Raw genomic sequence first — 20,953 nt, forward strand, 5'->3', positions numbered from 1 at the left:
AACCATTCAATAATTAATGTTAATTAAATGATCATATGTTACAAGGGTATAATTCACAAAACTGGCCGAAGTCATCTTCCCGCGCTCCGCAGTTTTCCCGCGGAATTTCCCCCCTCCCTGGCCCCGGCGGCCAGGGAGGCTAGTCAGTCGCCATCCAGCACTCGCCCGGGCCGGCAGCCCACGCACGGGGAGCCTTCAATTTTCGCGCCAACACCATGTAACTGCAATAGGTAAATATAGTCCAAACGTTTTATATCAGCTCCCCGGTAGGCCCAAATCGGCCGTTAGCAACCTCGCGCGGTCTTTTAATAACATGTGTATCCCATCAGGGATTTTTATATTTTACGTAAGCAATTAGGTGACCCGTCGTGGCACCTGCACCTCACACTATTACGTCCCACCTCGGGACATAGGTCTTGGCCCACGCAGGGCGGCACTGCGCCAAACGCGACCACAAACATTCGGACGAGTCATCCACTGGGACTTGCCGCGGCCACGTGTACGATATCGTTCCAGATTCTCACGTGTCCGTACCCAGCTTAACGTGGCCTTCGCCACCCCGCGGACTATCCTCTCATGCATATTCTCCTGTGCGGGACTAATCGCAGCAATTCAGTGTAACGTGTTTTAATAAGTAAATATCCTCCTGTGCGGGACTAATCGCAGTAATTCAGTGTAACGTGTTTTAATAAGTAATCATTCTCCTGTGCGGGACTAATCGCAATCACTCAGTGTCATATGTTTTCTTAATTAATCTGCGGGACCGATCGTCCGCACGCTTCACGCCACGTCCGTATACTCTCGCAGAGACCCTAGCAGGTTCAGGTGCGCGGAGCTTAGGTCGACGATGAAGCGGCCAGTCACGTGAAGGTGTGACCTGTAGAGTGTGCGACGTAATAAATAACCAAAAGAACTCGTGTGTTTCATTAATAAGGCGTCCTGGGAGGCCATAACAGCCCGGGGAGTCCTTTGTCGCCGCATCCCTGCCTACCGCCACGAGGCCAGGAACCCCCCCCCCCCCCCCTTGAGATTCAAAATTAACCTACCAGCTTAAATTTACGTAAATTCAGATTAGGCAACGGGGACGGCGTCACGCTCTAAAGCACCACGAATTTCCTCTCATTTTGCACCCTTCCCCCTATTCATCCCAAATGAAAATATTTAAATATAAATAACAACTAACCAGCCTTTCCACATGTTTCCTCATGTGTAGCATTTTGTTCTCAAGATATTGAACTATCATGTATGCCCTGTGAATATTATCCACTCCATCTTTCATACTTACAATCCTTCAAACCTTTCCTACATGGAGTGGAGTGGTTCTACAGCCTTCTGTGAAATGAAAGTAGGGAAGATACCTACATATATTTGTACTCTACAAACCTCCTCTAACTCCTGTCATAATCAAAAATATATTATTTTGATACCTTTATTTTCTATGCCTTGTTCCAATATTGTTTGCCATAGGAAAACATAGACTTATATTTCCAATTGCAGGTTTCCTTTTTGCCACCAAAAACGTTACTTATATTACTTTAAACAACATTAACCCATTAAACATTTTATTTCTTTACGTATTTGATATCTTATCTCGATTATTTTTTTATTTTCGTACTTTCAAATTCTACCCTTACCCCGTACTGTTCAGGAAAAATCATAAATTTATTTAATTGAATTTTGGGTATAGTAGAATTACATTAATCTTATATATTTTTTAAAGAGTATCTTGTTGAAAATAGTTTTTATTGGACTTTTTTATTATTTTTATATTTTATAGACGGGAGCATGGAATTTTAAAAAAATTATTTTTGTTTGTACAATTTTCTATAGTGGATTTTGTTCTATGGAGACAAAATAACTAACTTGAAGTGACTTTCAGAAGAGTTGTGTCGAAAATATATTTTTATGTATTTGGGAGTGCAGTCATTTGAATGAAGAAATATGTATTTGTTTGCTTTAAGAGTTTTGTTGCCCTTTTAAAAACAGTCTCATTTGTATAATTGTTTCTCAGTCCAAACGAAGATTTATCGTTCAAGTTTGACCTGCATATGATACCGTAAGGTAAACACTGGTGTTATCGATAATGAAGAATACGCCAAATATAATTAATTTTCTTGTGCTTGAAATTTTGCAATAATAATTTAGAAGGAATCTATTTATTTTGAAGTCTTCCTTCATTTGGTGGTTATATTTTTTTACATGACTAGATTTGAATACCCAAGTAAATCTTTGGATGTAATACTAATGTAATGTATTGTCCTATCATAGGTTTTCACATGTTATTGCAGCAGCCTCACTGACAGTTAATCGGAAGTGCGGATATTACCTTGTACAAGAATGCCTCTCTTTGGTAAATCTCAGAAGAGTCCGGCTGAGGTTGTGAAGGCTCTCAAGGAAGCAGTCAATGCTTTGGAGAGAGGCGATAAAAAAGCTGAAAAGGTTAGTATTGGAAATGAATATGGTATGTGTGTGATTTTAACATAATTGTGTTTGTGTTTCCTAATGGGATAATGGATTCCATTGTTAAAGGTTCTGTCAGATCATTTAAAAGTTTAGCCCTATCACAGGAAGATTATTCTGTGTAAGGTAACAAATTTTTTGGAGGTGTAAATTTTGGTGGAGAAATAAACCACAGAAATGATAGTCACTGGTACAGTGGGCCAATGTGCTTTGCCAACTGGGTTGCCACAGTGAAAGTGCTGGAGCTCTGCCAATGAGCATAGCATGTTGGCATGCAATACGTGTCGGTGATTGTCCTTCGTAATGAGCTGTTAATAGTTGTTGCCGTATGTGTTTTGTGGAAAATTTAAATAACGTGTGAAGTAATTTATTTATCTTAATATTGTAATATCAAAAACTTTATTTATTAACAAGTAAATGTTGACGTCTCGTTTCTGTGCCTGCATGTCTGTCATGCCATTGTATGTTTTTTAACATTTGCAATGGCTAGTAGCATGCACAGTGATGATAGCTGACCAGAATGGGACCAAATTAAAATGAACAGACCCAGCTCTGCCCTGAAAATCTGCAGTCACGTGACGGGCAGCTTAGCCAATCGGATGCAAATTCGGCATTGACAGACAGTTGGAAATGTGGACCATCGTCTTTATGTACCAGGGCTTTTAATCAGTTTGAAGACATTTACTATATTGTAGATTAGAGTCTAATGTTGAAGTTGATGCCATAGTTATTTTTTAAGATACATTAAACACACCAAGCACTCAGGCCATGTCTGAATTCTCTTTAAGTCATACTTGTATGTATTTGGGTAGTCGTTCCGATTCACTTATCCAAGTTGATCCCTTGATCCCGATGGCATGATCCTGTATAATTGATCCTCTGGTACATGGTGCTTGCTGTTTTAATTTAGTACATTGAAATATCCAGGCCTGACAAAAGTACATATCTCAATACAAAAAAAATTGTCAAATCTTGAATATTTTTTTTATTTTTAATTAAACATACAATCATAATTTACTTTGCTGTATCACAAGTTTTCGTTATGTTCAGGATCTTTCAACATGCTAAATTAAAACAGCATCATGTACCACAGGATCAGTTTATCCAGGATCATGCCATCAGGTTCAGGGCATCAGCGTGGAAAAGCGATGCAAAACTTTTCACCTGTGCCTGTCTCCGGAAGTGACGTTACGGGGGTAAAAAAAAGGAAATGCATTTTCTTGGACCTTAAATAAAGTTTCTGAGTTTAAAAACTAGAGTATCTTTAAATCTAAATCGCAAATTATTGGTAACAAATCCAAATTTCTCTATGATCTTTTTGTCTTCAATATTGTTACACTTTTATTCATCAAAATCTTTATCGTGAATGAGTTCCACATGCCGTATCATTTGGTTACGAATAATCGCAAAGAAATGCAGAGTGGGTTATCGAATGGTTCACGACTACGGAGTAGTTTTGAAGCGCTCGGTGGTGACGTGCAGTCGCACGCAGTGAGAGGTGGGACACTGTGCAGGCCCAGGAGGACGTCAGCAAGAACCTGGTGCTCATCAAGAACATGCTGTACGGCACGTCCGACGCGGAGCCGCAGGCGGACATCATCGTGGCCCAGCTGGCCCAGGAACTGTACAACAGCAACCTGCTGCTGCTACTCATCCAGAACCTCAACAGGATCGACTTCGAGGTGGGTCCCCTCGGCTCCCGGCTTTACTGGGGTTCTCCCATCTGTCGTCCCCTCCCTTACACTGAGTCAACAGGAGCGACTTCGAGGTTGGTTCCCTCCGTCGCTCGCCTCCCTCGGCTCCCGGCTCTACTAAGGCTCTCCCATCTGTCGTCCCCTTCCTTACACAGAATAAACGCTTAGCTAACAGTACCTGCCTGATTAACACTTCATGAACTGCTCATTTTCAACTACGTATAGTGAGTATTTAATGTAATGCTATTTTTATTTTTAAAACGTCTTTTTGAATATTTTTTTTTATTGTTGCAAAGCAAAGGTAACCAACTACATTACTCCTGTTACCTCAGCATGGAGCTACAAAGCAATGAAGAGCCTACTGCAGTGTCTGCTTTGTGTGTGTAGGCGGTTCTGTTTCTCTAGGATTTTTGCCGTGAATATTGTATCGCAGATGCGAAACGCCCGCTGGAATGTGTCGGAACCCAAAAGTCGATTTTGTTTTTTAAATATCAGTTTTGTGTAATTGTTTGCTAAGCACAGTCCATTCCATCGCCATTCCGCCTCAACTGTTCACCCTCTACTGTCCTAGTGACCTTAATGTCAACGAGATGTTGTAGCTTTGATTTGTTCAACCATTAACACCTTGTATGAGAATTAGTCAGTCATTCAACTACACTGTGTTGTTCTTGTTGGTAAACCTATTTCATTAATAATATAGTAAACTTGAATTTGATGTTTTGAGCTGGAGTTGGAAGTCAAGACAGTGAGAAAAAAGATTTCTATTAACACAGTTGGAGTATTGACTCTACAGTAAAGTTCCCACCTGCATTATAACATGTTGTCGATGGTTTGTTAGGGGAAGAAAGACGTGGCTCAGGTCTTCAACAACATCCTGCGACGCCAGATCGGGACCCGGTCGCCGACGGTCGAGTACATCTGCACCAAGCCCGAGATACTGTTCACCCTGATGACCGGGTGAGTTCCGCCCGCATGGCACATGTTTCCAGAAAATTGTTTGAATCCAACAAGAGTACCTATTTGAGAAATTTAACTGATTGGTTTGCTAGAATAGAAAGTATTCTGCAAAGGAGATAGCTAGCTACAGTGAAATCTCATTACAAATTACTCGAAAAATCCCACCCTTTTTGGTACAGTAAACTCCCTCTTATCCGCGGGGCGGATTATCCGCGCATGCTATGAAAAAATACAACACATATGTAAATCTGTATTTTATTACAAGTGAGCAAATTTTAACTCTACTGACGAGTGTATTGTGTGCACTATACAGTAAAACATCACTGGCCTTCTCGGAACTCACGCAGTGTCTAATGAAGCCTCTGAGTACGTACAGTACTCTGTACTTTATCCTTGTTACGAATTAAGAACCGAGCACTTTTATGTTTACATTACTGAAATGTATTGAATGTTAATTATTCAGTAAAATACTACAATTTTAGCATCATTACTGTTAATTGTAAGTTTTACTGTACATAAATTTTTAGATTTTTAAGTTGAAATTAATGTTTCCTTTTTTGTTTCCCATTTTCTGCTCTTTTGCGGATTATCAGCGATTTTCACTATCCGCGGTGGCCCTGCCACTTAATTTCGCGGATAATCGGGAGTGTACTGTACTTAATAATGAACTGTTACTAAATGTAAAACATTTTGTTGGGACCTAAAATATATACTTCAAAGTGAGAAATTTTTTTTTAGTGAGGTGCTTTGTAATGAGGTTTCACTGTACAACTATTATTATAAGTTCAGTTTTTGACTTTTGCAGATACAAAATTATATGTTAAACAATAAAATAGTTATATTTAAGCATCTATGGTTAATCCTGTTTAAATGATGTTCTCAAAGCACTGATACACATATTGATTGTTTTAATGTAAAAATGGGCTTAGTATCCTTGGTGAATTAGGCTTCACACCTATGAGGTAATATTTTGTAACAAATCATCAACATTTAAATAAGTTAGGCATGTTTTGCTAAATAAATAATATAGTTTTAAATAATGCAGGGTTATTGGATTTTGTGTTCAGTTACGTGCCAATCTCATGTGGCATGATTAATGTTAGTGATTTCAGAGTCTGTACCCAAGTATAATGTAATAATTTTTTTATTGCTTGTTATTGTGTATGTGCCTTCATCAAGGCAGTGAGCACACATTAAAGATATTTTCTGATACTATAAAGTAATGTCTGTTGACAGTGTTATTACATAGGGGAAACTATTTGTAGCTAGCTGTCTTTCACTGTTAACTTTAGATATTGCATTTAATTATTACCTGTGCTCTAACAGTCACATTTACAATTAAATTCTTGTGAACTTAAATTATTCAAACCTACACTATATGGCCTCTTTCGTTTCCTCTCTTTCTCTGTGAGCCTTTAAGTTACTGTGCTATAAAGAACGTACCTCTACCAGTATATTAGTGGCAAGCCGAAGGCAGAAGTAAGCGTGCTCGCTGACGCTCAAGGTGACAGTTTGTATACCCTTGCCTGTTAACTGTGGGTTTTCCTAAATAAGTCCTAAATAATTGGACAAGTTACGTTCCTGAAAAATTGTTTAGTAAGCAAAATGTTGGTTAATTAAATCACATTTATCCATGAAACAGTGCTAATGTTCATTCTTAGACCTCCCAAAAATGCCCTCTTTTATTCTTTGACTATCTATCAATACATAATAAACTTCTGATTGCACATTGATGTTTCAGAAACGCAAGCCAGTATGTGATGAGTGGTAGAAAATCTTATACAATGTTAAAACCTTCAGCTTCCGGCTCAAGTCGTTCCGGGCAGCAACCGGGGATGACGCGTTGCAGCAAAATCAAAACCTTGTCAGCTGGGATAAAGCAAGTGTGAAGTAGCTTGGCTTCTGGGTTGTAGCCGCGTCCTCGGGCGAATCATTCGCCGACGTTTCGGTCGACGTTGCAGTCGCCGTCGTCAGGGAGCAGTTAACCTACTGGCGACTGCAGTGTCGACCGAATCGTCGGTGAATTTTCCGCCAAGGACGCGGCCACAACCCAGAAGCCAAGCTGCTTCCAAGTGTGAAAGTTGCAAACAGATTGGAACCAGTGACCTTTGTGAGGTGCGAGGGTCGGCGTGACCAGAGCAATAGCTCAGAAGTATTGCTTCATGCAGTGGCGTAGCCAGGATTTGTGTATGGGGGGGGTGGTGTTAAGGAGCATGCCCCCCCCCATCCAGTATTAAAGCGGGGGAGGGGGGGGTCCGGGGGTCTTCCCCCGGGAAAATTTAGATTTTAAGGAGTGAAACAGTGCTATTTTAACAGTTTTCGGTACTTAAATTTTAAATATTGTAATGGTGACAATTTTATTAATTTTAATATGAAATTTGTTTGAGTGATGAATAAGAAATTAATTAAAGATTTGGTGTTAGGGGGGGGGGGTTGAACTCCTAAACCCCCCCCCCCCCCCCTGGTTACGCGAAACAATCCCGTGCACACGGTGGTTACCGGCCACAAGCACCGGGGGACCCTCTGACGGTCGCAAGGCAGCGGGACCCTGTGTCGGACCGACGGGTTGGTTGCAGCTACGAGCACCAGGAGATAGCGCTGAACTGCGGCACCATGCTGCGGGAGTGCGCCCGGTACGAGGCCCTGGCCAAGATCATGCTCTACTCCGAGGACTTCTTCAACTTCTTCACGTACGTGGAGGTGTCCACCTTCGACATTGCGTCCGACGCGTTTTCCACCTTCAAGGTGCGTACAATCTTTCAACCACCTAAATGTACTCAGCTGTATCCATTAAACTCATGTGTTTTTTTGCCTTTGTGTGTAAATGTGTTCAAATTCAATTATATTTGATTGAAAAATATGTATTTGTACAATTTCATACATTAACTTTTTTTTTCCTTCAGAAAAGCCAAAAATAATTTGTGCAGGGTCATAATTAAAATTATACCTCAATAAGAAATATTTATTCATAAATAGTTTTCTTTTATGGTTATTTCCAATTAATTTGTTTTTACTAGAGACAAGATTTCATGGTTTCATTTTTTATAAAGTATGGTTAATAAAAAACATATCTTTCTACTGGGAAAAAAAAGCTATTTTCTAGGGATGGGACAAATCCACATTTTGGTCGAATCCGAATCCTTGTTCGAATCCTCAGTGTTTGTCATCGAATCTCGAATCCCAGTCCCACACTAAACTTCACCACATGTCATTAAAAAAATCACACATTTATTTTAATAAATTACATAGGCCTATGTATTAAAAAAATCACATGTGTATTTATAAAATCATAAAATAAGTGCATAGTGTATACACCTGATATAAAATAGAGACAAATAACCTCAAAAACCACACACGTAAGTTTGCATCTGTCTAATTCTCTGTTAAATTAATCCTTCCTATGTTTTCAATAAAATATGTTTGTATAACAGACACCATTTAAAAAAAGTTACGTTTTTTCTGCAATGTTATATTATTGAAGGTTGGAAATGATCGAGTAGTTATGCTAATTGACAAAATGCAGTGTAGTTTATCTTATGTTTGTGCTATTTCCGTTACCTTTATAATATAGTTTAGGAATACAATTTTCTAGAGCTGGATGAAACTCAGTTCTCTGGTTTCGAACCATAGCAAAAAAATTTTGAAACCATCCTAACCGAACCTCATACAGAAATAATTGTTTTGAATTAAAATGAACTGACCACCATCATTTTGGTCTTTAACTGAATGGTGAGAAAGAAAGGTTCTCCAGCCATATGTAAAATTAAAACATTATATAGCTTAACTTTATTAAAACATTGCAAAACATTTTATAAGTAAAGTTTATGCAATCAATAATAAAGGAAAGAAAACAGTTGAGAGAAAATCATTTTGCATTTAATTTATTTATATAGGTATATACTTTTAATTCATGAAGAAGTTCCATCTAAATTTCAAAAAGACTATCTTCCTTTTTCAGTGTACACTAACCTTCATTTAAAAAAAAATAATATTATAAAGATGACGAACATTCAGCATAAGGTCACATAACATATTTTTGTGGTAGACATAACCTAACATTTTTAATAAGTAAAACTTTTTAATAGGACATAAAAAAAAAGTCGAATGTGAATTAAGTTACCTATCTACATTACAAAACCCGCTGACTGCAGTTGCTGTTTTCTTGGAAGAATGCTGCTCGTCAGAAGAAACTTTAGACATTTTTTTGGGGTGGTTCTGGGTCATCTGGGTCGTCATTTTTTTTTCTCCATTTGGAAAACTTAAAAGACGTAAGCCTGCTCATCGCAAATCACCTCAAGAACAATAATATTGTAAACGTAACGTAAGAATTGTGGTCATAGAAATTTGCGTCGGAAAAAAGAAAACGCAAGAAATAATGATGGCTGCCGCGACTACGCTAGTCAACTTAGTACCGTACTGTAATATTTACTGGACCAGTACTTTTAATACACAAGATTAAATTAATATTTTCAGTACCTGACATAACCAAAAAGGCCAAAGAAAATAAATACATCCCAGTAATTTAAAATACGTAATTTACGTAATCATTTCCTACCGCAGTTGTCTTGTATTAACTTGATCACGTTAGTTTTGCCGAAATACGAGAGTTATCGTACATGCGCTTTATTTTAACGTATTGGGTACGCAATCTTTGGTGATTTTACAATACTTCTCGTACACGCACTATAGTTATAGGTATAATATACTATACCTTTGGCATTTGTACGATAGTTTATATTACGTAGTACGAGAAATGCATAAACAAAGCGCGCCTATATGAAAAAATGCTATGGGAGTTATGCGACGATTAATATATTTTTATATTATTTTGTCTGCGCTTGAAACTGTTGAGGCGACGATTATGCGATAAAAGTCGGAATATTACAAGTAATGATATTTTGTTGTGCTGTGTTGTGAATGGTCTCAAATGGGGGTTAGAAAATTAGAAAAACGTAATTTTTTTTAAACGAACGTTCGGTTTTTCGCATATATTTTAAGAGGTTTCGAACCGAACCGAACGTAAGGGTTCGGTTCGGTTCTTAATTTTCTAACTTCGCCCAGAACTACAATTTTCAATTACTACCTATAACTCTTAAAAACTCACCATGAATCCCACCTCGAATCCCACCTCGGATCCTACAAATCCTCGAATCCATAGGATTCGGTATATTCGACGAATCCAAGATTCGAAAATCCCATCCCTACTATTTTCCATTAAAATAATTTTTGTCAAAACTGTGTAATTTTGACTGATACATCATAAGCTTTTAGAATATAAAATTAGTAATAAGCATGTGTAACTATTCGGAACAAATAAAATTAATCGAGTATTTTTGTGTTTGAAAATTATACTAACATCATAATGTAAAAATGAGTAACTAATAACAGTTGCATGACTAATAGTAGTACACTTTTACCAGTTTTTTTTTTTTTTTTTGCTTTTTAATTTAGTTCTAACTTCATGCTAAATAAATTACTTCCATTAAATTTAATATTTAAAAGATTGCGTAGTTGTCATTAGAGCTATGTTTTAATTGAAAATTCTGAATAGTTTCATGATTTTAATTGCATTTCAGTGCTTTCTGTTGTATTAACTTGAATTTTGGTGTTATAAGGTGGTGTATTGAGGTGCTGTTTGGTGTAATTTCGGTTTTGTCGTAATGCACCAAATAATCTTGTCCTGAGTTATTACTATCACAACATAATTGTTGTATCGTAAACATACAATAATTGACAAGAAGCTAGGATTTATAAAAAAAACTGAATTGAGAAGACATTTGTACTGAAAATTGTAATTTTTTTTTCCAAAATAAACTTGTATAAGCTACTGAATTTTCTTTGCAGTTTCCGGAAGGGATACGGAAGGGGCATATTAAGCTAGAATTAATCGAAAACTGGTTTATTTATCCATATTTATTTTTAGCCTAACATCTCCTTGACATCAAGGTAGTTAAGATGCCAGTACGTGCAGTCCAATCACATTGCAGACAGGTTAAGATGGCACCGGCTTTCGCCGAATGGGAAACGTGCCAGATAAAAAAAAAACTGCCGGTGTTTCTAGCACGGTATCTCTTAAGCACAAGGCCCGTAGTCTTCTCGCCGTGTGTGGGACGACAGTGGTGTTAGAGTTGTGACCGTAACGTTATGTGGTGGAGAAACGAAGATAAATGTAAAGTGCGAGTGCTTTGAATGCTTTCAAGAACGTGTGCTGGGTGTTCGATGTCTTTTAAAACGAAATGCGGAAACGGAACTGCCCGTCCGCCCTCGGAGAATAGTTAGATGGTTCTCATAAACGGACGGTACCGGAATGTGTCGAACAGTTTTTCGAACTGTGTTGTGGGTTGTACCGAGGCTGTGCGAGTGGTCCGTGACGCGGCCCGGCCGGGTTTTGCAGGAGCTGCTGACGCGCCACAAGATGCTGTGCGCGGAGTTCCTGGAGCAGAACTACGAGAAGGTGTTCTGCCACTACCAGCGGCTGCTCAACTCTGAGAACTACGTGACGCGGCGCCAGAGCCTCAAGCTGCTGGGGGAACTGCTGCTGGACCGACACAACTTCACGGTGAGGCCTCGTTCCTGTTCCTCCGTTCCTCTGGCATTCCATTTAGCTTCCAAATAATTAGTCTCCCGGAAATTTCGCGGATTCCTCTGGCCTCAGGATAGAATTCAAAGTTATAGGTGTGCTCGACCCATGTCTGCTTCCCCATTGGTTGATTTCTTAGCGAGAACATTTTCATCCTTGTTATTTGGCGCTACCCGATTCGCTTACTTCTCTCCCAGCTGGACGTCGTTGGCTCGTGGTCGTAGACGGGCATGTCCAGAAAACTGCGTGCCAATCGTGAACACAGTGCGAGAGTGTGGAGGTTTGCATTCTAGCTTGCGACTAAATGAATGTGCGAAATTTCCTGGTCTCTAGTAATAACCAATATTCACTTGGATACCAATATTTTACGTAGCAAACCTCAAGGGTTGGTCATGTACAGCAGAACCTTGATTAACCGGGGAAATGGGTAGGCGGGGAAGGTCATTACGGATTATCGAATTCAGATGTACAGTAGAATCCCGCCGATGCGACCCCCCTCTGATGCGTCCATTCCGTTTATACGACCGTTTTTTGAGAAACCGTGAAAAATTTGAGCAGAGAAAGTCGAAAATTTGAGTAAAATCGGCTGAAAAACAAGTCTGTTGCACTTTGTTGGGCGCTGTGTGTTCACATTTATCTTGGCGAGCGCTGTACTGTAAGCAGGCAGGCATACAAAAGACGGCTAAAAATAGATACCACCCCTCTAGACTGTCCACACGGCAGTGTCTAGCCTAGCTCGGCGCATCCACTATCGCATGAAAAGCCGTCTCAGCTGTCATGTTATCTTACCCACCCGCACGAAAAGCCGCTGCGGTAGCTTCTGCGAGAGCGTAAGAAACTCGTCCGGCCAGGCTGGCGGTAGCGGCGGCTTGACGTCATTACGTGACGTGATGCTTACCTCTCCCATCCCCTGCTAATTCCTCAAGGCTCATCCCTCCCAGAGCCACAAACAATGTAAAAACAACCCCCCCCCCCTTCCCCTTTTCCAACTAACATTTCAACACATTCCCTCCTTTATTTCAACCTTCTGCTTGAGAAACTGTCAGCATCCTCCTCCCCTCCCACACCGCGTGCGGCAACATTCCAACGTGTTTTTGTTTCTTTTTTTTTTACGCTGTGAAGGGACGTGGAAAAGATAATTGCTTGAGCTGTAAAAATAAACATCGCTGACGGCAAGTGTGGAAGCGCATCCCGGTCTGTCGCTGTGATTATCTACTCTAAAAACATGTCACAGCATTTCAGGATAGCTTTGTTCTTATATCTTTCGTTTATAGCCCGAATTCTCTATTGCGACCATTCCGTTTATAAGTCAGTTTTTCCAGAAACCGTGAGGGGTCGCATCAGCGGGATTCTACTGTATGTATTTAGGTTATACAATACAGCAAAACTGTTCAAGTATTAATGACACTAATTATTAATTTTTAAAAATATGTATGAATGAAATTATTTGTAATGACCTTAAAGACACAGCTTCAATGAAAAAATATGAATTCTATTTACAATTTGAAATGCATGGGTACGTGCAATTTAACTAGCAACTTGCTTTGGATAGTAAAAAAAAATGGGTGCGTGTACTTATGTAGTGCGTGAGAAGTTATACTTCTTTGGCATCATTAAAAAAATAGTTTTTGATTGCATGCAAATAATTAATTAGGTACAATAAAATAATAAAAGGACTGGAAAAAGATAGTCAACACAGTCAATAAAGTTAGTTTAAATTTGAAAAATTAAATAAATAAAATTTGGAGAATAATAAATATACAGTAGAACCCGTTTATAGTGAACCCGCCTATAATGAATTCCCGTTTATTGTGAATTTCCGTCTCAGTCCCGGCAAAATGATGTGAGGTTATGTATTAATTTATTGGATATAGCGCACAACTTTTGTCAATGTTGATATGTTTTCCCGTGTACCACGAACAAATTTTGCTGACATAATGCACATTTATCTCAAATATTTTCATATAATTACAATTTTTTTCACAAAACGTCTATTCTGGATCACATTGAAGTTTTTCTCCGCAATACGCTACTCGATTGTCCACTGTTCATATTATAAACAAGTCGTATTCGATTGGCCTCGGTAGGCTACGTGTAGCCATAAATGGTGATCAGGTGAAAATAAAAAATAGTTTTCCCTGCATAGTTAAAGATGGGCAAACGCGTGTACATTAGATATATTATCAAAATTAAACATAAATTATCACCACACAAATACGTATGTACATTATAGCAGCAAATTCAATATTTTTACGTCTCATTTTTATCGTTCACGTTTCGGACATTTTGATCGAGTAAGGTTCGTACGACTACCACTAGATAGAACTCTGTGGACTAAATTTTTCCATAGAAAGTTAGAAAATTTCGTTCCACTTTCAGCAACTGCGATACTAAATGATACGTAGTGATCTTTGATGTGCCAGACTCGTTATTTTTCGTTTATTTACTTTTGACAGTAAAAAGAATTTCGTGTTATTAAGCTGCAAATGTGCTTCAATAAGAAATGCGTACATAAAAAAATGTAAAAACGCGGGAAAAAAACGTAAGGCATTATCTGTGCGAGATCAACTGGACATTATTGAAAAGATAGACTCCAATCCCACTGTCCCGCACGTTTTAATAGCAAAGGAACTGGGAATTGCAACATCCACATTAAGTACAATATTAAACAAGCTGAACAATCTTCTTTCTCAAGCTGCGAAAACGTCACAGAGTATTAAATGCCTGAAAAAAGGATAATACGCCGATGTCCAAAAACCATTAGGTAATAGAAAGTTTGTACATGTGTAGTTCACTAAAAATAATATATGCATTTGCTCTTAAAACTGTTGCTTTGAGTATTTTCATTCGTTTTATTCTTGGCTTAGGCCTATGTGTAGTTAAGATTTTGCTTTTGAGTATGTATTGCCAATATTGTGACGCGACTCCGTCAGACGTCCCGCGTACACCTATACACATAACAATAAATAACCTATAACATTGGGGGGTGGTACTGTAGCTCGTTGGTAAGCATGGTACTCGAGATCAAGTCTTCTCCCTATACAGGAAGTGTAGGGTATAATTTATGTACTGAAAAGAGACGTGATAAGTTCATTCAAGCACAGAGTTTATTCACTAGGATAAAAAAAAAAAAAATTAAACAAATATTTGATTAACAAATTAATAATAAATCATTTATCAATGGGATTAACGAATAAATAAATACATTAAATACACATTATAGTGAAGTCAGCCGGCAAACAATTATCGCTACAACAACATGGCCGTCGCCGCCGCTCCGCTAAGGAACAGTACACTTCCCAGTTACCACTACATACATGCTTATAACCAGACGTCGATTTTTCCCAAATCCAAATAATAAATAATAGGGATGGAATAATACTACATTATTTCTTAAAAGATTAAGACGAAGATCGTCCAAGAAATGGTCGTGGCGAACGAGCCATGGCCAACCACTTACCCTCTGACTTGAGGCGAAGAAAAGTTGTTTCAAACCGACGTGGACCCGGCTTCCAGAGAGGTCCCCAGGCAAAAAGCCCCCGCCCCTCCCTGGAAGGAGGTTTTAACTACAAAACTGGGCCACTCCGGAAAAAAAAAACACGAACACCGGGAAAACTTAGCCACTGGGGGAACTGGCTGTCCCCCCTTCCCACAAGGAAAAATGAAAAACAACTGAAGTCTGCAGTTCCTTCTGCGCAGGCGCGAGCGAGTTTCCCCCTCTCCCTCTTGCGCTGCTCGATTGTTTTTTTTTCAGTCTACGTTTCCAAAGTCGGACGCCAGATGGCAACACTAATCGGGACAGAGTCCTCGAAACGAGTACACAAAAGCCTCGCGTGGCAGAACAAACAAAATCGACGTTACACAGCGGGTTTTTCTGGAACGGCGTGTTGCAACCTCTCAGCGGGCCCTGGCCAGCGACCCGCGAGAATTAGCTAACCACGCAGCCTCGCAAAAGCCCGCGGTGCCTGTAAACTAATGTCGCAGCAACCTATATTCCAATACCCGCGTGTCGAAATCAACCGGCCGAGCCTGGAAACGTGCACGTACACCAACACGTTAACCTAACGAGATACAAAAGTAAAATAAAATTTAAGAAAAAAAAGTAATAAAATTTCCAGACCGCGACAATATAAATGTTTTCCCAGATATGAAGTTTCCCCTTTATAGTGAGGCCATTTGTGGCGGCCTCAGTCGTCTTGATTTTTATTATAACTTTTATGGTGCGTAAAGGTTGTTTTAAGATGAGTAAATTGTTTTATAATATTATTTATAGTATTATACTAGTTAATGGTGTATGTAAATTATTTATTTGTTGTTTTGTTGTACGCTTATTATTCTTATTCGGTAGTGGCAGCCGCTAGAAATAACCAGAACGATCGAGCGGAGTGAGGGGGGGCAGTACAGGAGGGGGGTGACGTCAGCTGACGTGAGAAGGGGAGGCGGCGGTCAGCTGTTTTTGACAGAGAGTGTGGGTTGACCGCGGGCCGCGGAACTATCCGGCAGAGACGAGAATTGGCTTTTCAGCGATGAGCTACGAGTGTGACGTTACGTGATTAATATTGAAGATGACGGTAATGCCACGACACCCTCGGCGAAGTAACACCAGTCGTGGTGTATGAGAATGCGATATCGTGGGCCTAGTGCACTGGTCATCAATGTAGCGCGATGCTACAGGCGCTACAAGGTGAGCGGGGTTTACATCCGACCCCGGCGCACACCGACTACAGAGGTATGCCTCTAGAACAAGTAAGTGCGAGAACTGGATTTGTAACTTTTGGCTCCGCTGGTTTGACTTGCGGGCAACGTGTTTAAAACAGAGTGCGGCGATGGAAATTACTGGTAGAACTATCTAGACGTCACTATTTCGTTTTTCCACCCTCCCCTCCTCCGTAATAGACTTTATGGGACTTTGGTTTATTTTAAGTATAGTGTAAGACTGTTTGTATGTGAATGTCACCAACGTACATTAAATTTAATTATAGCAATTGAAATGGTATCACGAATTGGATTTATAGGTTGCTTTCCTTTTTTACCGTACTTAAAGCTGGTCATTTTATTTCTGGTAATTCATTTTATATATGTTAACTATCACAATAAGTTTAGCAGGGCTGTCGGTCAATTTAGTACGTTAATGATTGCTTTTGCGCACTGGTCAAATTTTAAGCCAGTCCATGCGCGTCTATTTAAGTTAATTTTACTAAACTTTCATTATCAATATGTCGGTAGAGACGCGTATACGGGACTGGCGTGGCGGGTGCGGACGTGTTCAACTACCCCGGTATAAGGGGGGTTGGCCACAATAGTGAACATATAAATGACTCCCTTCAGATTCGTTATAACAGGGTTCTACTGTATATGACATTTTTTGTACGAAATGTTATAAGATTCTTAATTATAATATTTATTATTGATTATTTAATATTTTTAAGAAAATAAATAAATTTAATAATAAATTCAAAAATTTAAGTTTATAATTTTTTAAATATTTATTATTATCTTAATTTAATATTCACATTTCATTTTCATCAAAAAGTTTTCATTAAATTTGTTCATTTATTTTTATAAATATTTATTATTTATTCAATTTAATAATGAATATTAAAAATTAATATTTTAATTTGATGTTCGATTTTAATTGTTGTGACAAATTTTTTATTACATTTTTTATTAAATTTATTTCTTTATTTTGTAAATATTAAATAACCAATAATAAATATTTAACATTAATAATATTTAGTATTAATTATATTAAATATTAATATTTTAATTTTCATCAATAAATAATACATATGGATAGTTAACCTTAATTATATTGGAACACTTGAAAAAGTATATAAGCACAATTTGTTTTACTGATATTTACGAATAGTAAATAATATTAATCAAAACATTCAATTTAAATCACTACTGAATATAATTTAATAGCACATGTATAATTCGCACTTGTATGAAACTAAAACACGTGCTGTGAATGTAGAAACTAGAAACATGTGGATAAATATCATAAATATGAAAACAGTGATCAGAGGCAACGAGCGTGCCAACATGTGCGACTAATAAAGGGTCTATTTCTATTTTGTTGGTAGCTTCTTTTCGAGACTTAATGAGCGGTTTAGCGGGCAGCTTCAACCTGTTAATTTTGTGTTACAGTGATGCGCGCGCATCTTGAAATTTCATCTTTTTTTTTCATAACGCGCCTAAAGAAGTATAAATTCAAAAATAAATTCTTGAAATATGTACTATGTATGAACTAGTTACGTTTTAGTAAAGTACAGTCTGTTACAAATTCTAGTCCGTTTCTACTTTTAAGATGTAGTTTTTAGTTTTACTCCTGTCTTGTCTTTTCCCTAATGAATTACCTACACTAGTGGGCTTGGTCCCTGGTTGGTCTTTGAAAACAAAAAAGCCAAAAGGTAATCTCTGTGGTAACAAACCTAGTGTAATCTGTGATTTATCTGCGTAGTAATTGCTAATTGGAAACTCATACAATAAATTCAATGGAAAAAATTATTAGTTGATGTAGAAATTACAATAAACAAAGTAGATGATTAAATATTTGTGAACTTAATGGATGAGTTTTGCAATTTTCTTTAAGAAATTATTTATTTTACATCATATAATGATTTGAATTATTAAACAGTAGTAAAAATTATTTTCTTTCAAAAACCAGTTTGTATGGCAAATGCATTATTGTTTTTTTTTTACATTAACACTTAAAATGGTAAAATTCGTGTCTTCAGTGTTGCATAGTGATTGTATTTGATGGTACTAATATTTTCTTCTTTGTTGGTTTTGTGTAGGTAATGACAAGGTACATTTCCAATCCGGACAATCTTAAACTGATGATGAATATGCTGAGAGAGAAATCCAGGAATATTCAGTTTGAAGCCTTCCATGTTTTCAAGGTATGTATGATCGTTTAGCTGCATTATTTGTGTTTAGTTAGTATTTTGTCGGCCTAAATGACAAACCTTGAAACTAAAATATTGCCAGCTGTTACATTTCTGCATGTCCTCTCCAAGTGATGTGGCTGAGAAATTTTTTTTATGAAACAATTCCTATTTCAGAAATCTCTCAGTATGTTTAACGATGATTCGAAACTCAAAAACTTGAGTTGAAAGTCGAGTTCGTCGTACTCGATACTATTGACGGGTCTGTCTCGGTTCTCCGGTTCTCAGAAAATTAATCGGCACAGTGAACCTTAGATATAATCCTGGTACCACCCCAAAGATCATGAAAATGTACTGTTTGGCTTGCAACTGTTCGATAGATTCAATATGTAGATGTTACTTGTATTTTTATTGGTTTTGACAATGTTAACTGTCATGATAAATAGGCCAAATCATGTAATTTGAGCCGAAATGGACAATGGCCGGCTGGAATTGGTTTACCGCGTTGCTGGTCCCCAGGTGTTTGTGGCGAACCCCAACAAACCGAAGCCGATCCTGGACATCCTCCTGCGGAACCAGGAGAAGCTGGTGGAGTTCCTGACGAGATTCCACACGGACCGCTCGGAGGACGAGCAGTTCAACGACGAGAAGGCGTACCTGATAAAGCAGATCCGGGAGCTGCAGCCTCCGGCCAGCCACTAGCGGAGGCCCCCCGCGGTCGCTTGTCCGGTGTGTCTCTCTCGCCCCGGGACAGCGTCGCATGGTCGCGGGGACGCTCTTGACCCTCCTCGCGGGACGGGCGGGCCCGCCGGCAGTCCCGGCCATCGCGAGGCGCTGTCCGCCCATTCCGAATGTTCTCGTCAGCCGGCGTGGCGCGAGCCACCCTAGCAGATCGTACCGGCTCACTTGCATACCTACTTGTCTGATGTAATTTTTCGTTGTCACGTAGTCGCTGGAGTTCACAGATGGGTTGTCAGCTTCGTTTCGTACGCACCTAGTTCCGACACGCGCTCACGCTCTTCGGTGGCCGCGGGAACGCGTCTCCACGGTTCCCGGGGCACTTCATTCCATGATCGTCGGCAAACCAAGGCGAGGATGGGGCAATGGCATTTTCTGATTTGAAGTGCTTGATGAATGTTTATTTCTTGAGTTTCCTTGTAATCTGTTGGGCTTTTTATCTGTACATACTGCTATTGTTATATTTTAACTGTAATGTTGTTTGATAAAATTAATTTAGAGTGACTGCATATGAAATCTTGCCAGTGTTTTATTGTGATCATTTCCCTATCGTACTGTTTTGTAACATATAACTTCATAGTTGTTTGCATATTACTGCTACGTACCACTTCGTCAGCTAATGTATTTTATTAATTTAAATGAGAAATGCATACAGTATTTCGAAACTTTTGAGAACTCTTTGTCAGTACATAGTTTTATTAAATGATATTTACACACACCAATGTTTATAGTTAAGTTCTATCAGTATTGAAAATAAGGATGTTCCAATACCAATTCCTGATGCTACTATCGATACTCGGGTGTTTTGTTTCTAAGTGACTTGGAAAGTAGTTTTCTAGTTGTTTGACAATTTCACGTGCGACATCTTGATTCTTGCTGGCTGCCATTGGGAGAGCATGACTGCTACTGGGTCATCTGAACCTAACTTGCAATCTGCAACTTGTTTCCAAACAACCGATTAGAAGAGTGTTGGCAGTTACGTATAAGCTGGCTGGACATTAACGCATTCACTGTTTTGAATATTATTATTATAGAAAATTTAAATAAATATATAAATTAATTTTCACTTAGCTATCAATTATTCCACATTCTAGTATAAGCAACTTTTTATAATGTGCTTTCTAGCCCACTCGTGTAGAGTAGGATCGGCAGTCTGTTAGGTCGTTAGGTCATGGAATTGTAACCCAGAGGAAATAGTTTTATGAGTACCCATTTCTCCTTGCACAATTTTTTTTTTCTTTCTTGTTTAGTAGATTTCATTGCTGTTCAATTAGACATCAACAATTTTTCAAGTCATCTAGCTATATCAGCATACTCAAATATTGACTTCTTTTTTTTTTTAAATATTGTCATGCAAGATAACCAAGTTTATGGTATGCTGGTTGATTGGTGAGACAGGTACACATGATGACAGAATATTAAGCACTGTGAATTATTTCCCAAAATTTTTTTTAAACCCATTATAAAAAAAAATATGTCCACTTGCAACAGAAGTAAAACTTTTTGCTTATTATGTTAGGTATAATTAGAGAGGGTGAAAAATCACATTTATTCTGGTCATTTATAGCATTTATTACCAATATTATAGAATTTTATAAGCGCTTCACCAACCACAGGGACATAATTTTTTCTCA

The 20,953-nt window shown here is 38.5% G+C and overlaps 1 protein-coding gene across 2 annotated transcripts; it reads left to right on the forward strand.

Moving 5' to 3' along the window:
- The first annotated feature begins 1,815 nt into the window (after positions 1-1,815).
- LOC134539074 (protein Mo25) lies at positions 1,816-19,835 on the forward strand. Of its 2 annotated transcripts, none has more exons than XM_063380802.1 (8): positions 1,816-2,061; positions 2,269-2,439; positions 3,975-4,142; positions 4,993-5,111; positions 7,688-7,856; positions 11,506-11,670; positions 18,492-18,596; positions 19,101-19,835. In XM_063380802.1, exons 2-8 carry the CDS (start codon positions 2,338-2,340, stop codon positions 19,281-19,283), a joined length of 1,011 nt encoding a protein of 336 aa, XP_063236872.1. In that variant the 5' UTR covers positions 1,816-2,061; positions 2,269-2,337; the 3' UTR covers positions 19,284-19,835. The 2 variants fall into 2 exon arrangements, with proteins under 2 accessions (XP_063236872.1, XP_063236871.1); XM_063380801.1 differs by having other exon boundaries at positions 1,836-2,061; positions 2,289-2,439.
- The last annotated feature ends 1,118 nt before the right edge of the window (positions 19,836-20,953 follow it).

The sequence above is a fragment of the Bacillus rossius genome, chromosome 14 (genome assembly GCF_032445375.1).
Source record: "Bacillus rossius redtenbacheri isolate Brsri chromosome 14, Brsri_v3, whole genome shotgun sequence".
In the NCBI taxonomy this organism is placed as follows: domain Eukaryota; kingdom Metazoa; phylum Arthropoda; class Insecta; order Phasmatodea; family Bacillidae; genus Bacillus; species Bacillus rossius.